Genomic DNA, 1,241 nt, shown 5'->3' with positions numbered 1-1,241 from the left:
AGTGTCGGTCGTTACGCGACCGGAATAAGAAATTCGACATCGACGAGTCACGAAATCGATCGTGTTTCGATTCGCGTTGGTCAATCTCAATTACATAAGGCCAAAGTGTATTTCTGTGACTCGAAGAATTCCTCTTAGACAATAGATACGTTATCTTTTCGGATGAAGAACTTTGAAAAATGTTCCTATAGAAATTGTCAAACTACGATGGGAAGGGATAAGATGGGACTCGGATTTTGGAGAACAAAAAAAGAAAAAAAGAATGAAAGAAAAACAAAAGGGAAGGGAAAAGAAAAGAGTGAGAAAAAAAAAGTGAAATAAACGAAATAACAAAAACAAGATAATTTTGTGAGGAGATAGAAAAGGAATTTATTGATCGATCATGATAATATCAACGAGGTAAGATCCAATGTCTCGTCCAAATGTCTAAGGTGATCTGTAACAGCCGGTTTGAATGTCGTTATGACTAGAGAATCAGAGCCGAAGTCGTTCTCCCTCTCTGCGTTTCTCTTTCAGTGGATGTATCCAGCGACGAGGGGTGCGTGGGCGGCATAGGCAAGGGGGGCATGAGCGACGACAGCAGGCGGAGCCGCGACGACGGGAGCAGTTTTGACGATCGGGGTCGCATAGGCAAGAGGAGCTGCGTGAGCCGCGACGACGGGGGTGGCAGCTACGAGCGGGCTCTTCACCGAGACCTTGTAGGTATTGGAGTAGCTGGTGGCGACCGGTACGGCGGTATGGGCAACGGCCACTGCAGGGAGAGCTGGAGCGAGATAGCCAGGTGCTGGTGCGCTAGCAACGCAGCCAATGAGGGCGACGAGTACAGCGAACTTGTACATGGTTTCTTCTTGATTCTTCGATATGCGAGACTATTCGAAGTTTAAACGTTGCTCGAGAGCGAGTGATGCCAGACTACGAGAGTAGTCGCCCTTTTATTCGAAGAGACTGACCTCTCCCACCAAAACTCCCGAATGGCTTTCCTGCGAGTCCTGTTGCTACTCGCTCTACAGTTTACCACTCCTGTCTGATTTCCTCCTACCCTACCTTACTTATCTCTCTCTCTCTCTCTCTCGCGCTTTCTCTCTCTCTCTCTCTCTCTCTCTCTCTCTCTCTCCTTCTCTTTCTCTTCCTTTCCTTTCGGTCTCCTTCAGGGTCTTTCAATAGTCTTTCGATTTTTTTCTTTCCACTTACCACGTTCGAGAAACATTGCCAAGGATCAACAACAAGGGCCCTTACGATCC

The 1,241-nt window shown here is 47.3% G+C and overlaps 1 protein-coding gene across 1 annotated transcript; it reads right to left on the bottom strand.

Moving 5' to 3' along the window:
- Nucleotides 1–353: 353 nt before the first annotated feature.
- On the bottom strand, nucleotides 354–903 carry LOC124952946 (cuticle protein 70, isoforms A and B-like). Its single transcript, XM_047503613.1, has one exon. It carries the CDS (start codon nucleotides 837–839, stop codon nucleotides 513–515), a length of 327 nt encoding a protein of 108 aa, XP_047359569.1. The 5' UTR covers nucleotides 840–903; the 3' UTR covers nucleotides 354–512.
- Nucleotides 904–1,241: the final 338 nt, after the last annotated feature.

Source organism: Vespa velutina, chromosome 11 (genome assembly GCF_912470025.1).
Source record: "Vespa velutina chromosome 11, iVesVel2.1, whole genome shotgun sequence".
NCBI classification, from domain to species: Eukaryota; Metazoa; Arthropoda; class Insecta; order Hymenoptera; family Vespidae; genus Vespa; species Vespa velutina.
The sequence above is the reverse complement of the archived record's forward strand: the minus strand, read 5'-3'. Positions and strand labels throughout refer to the sequence as shown.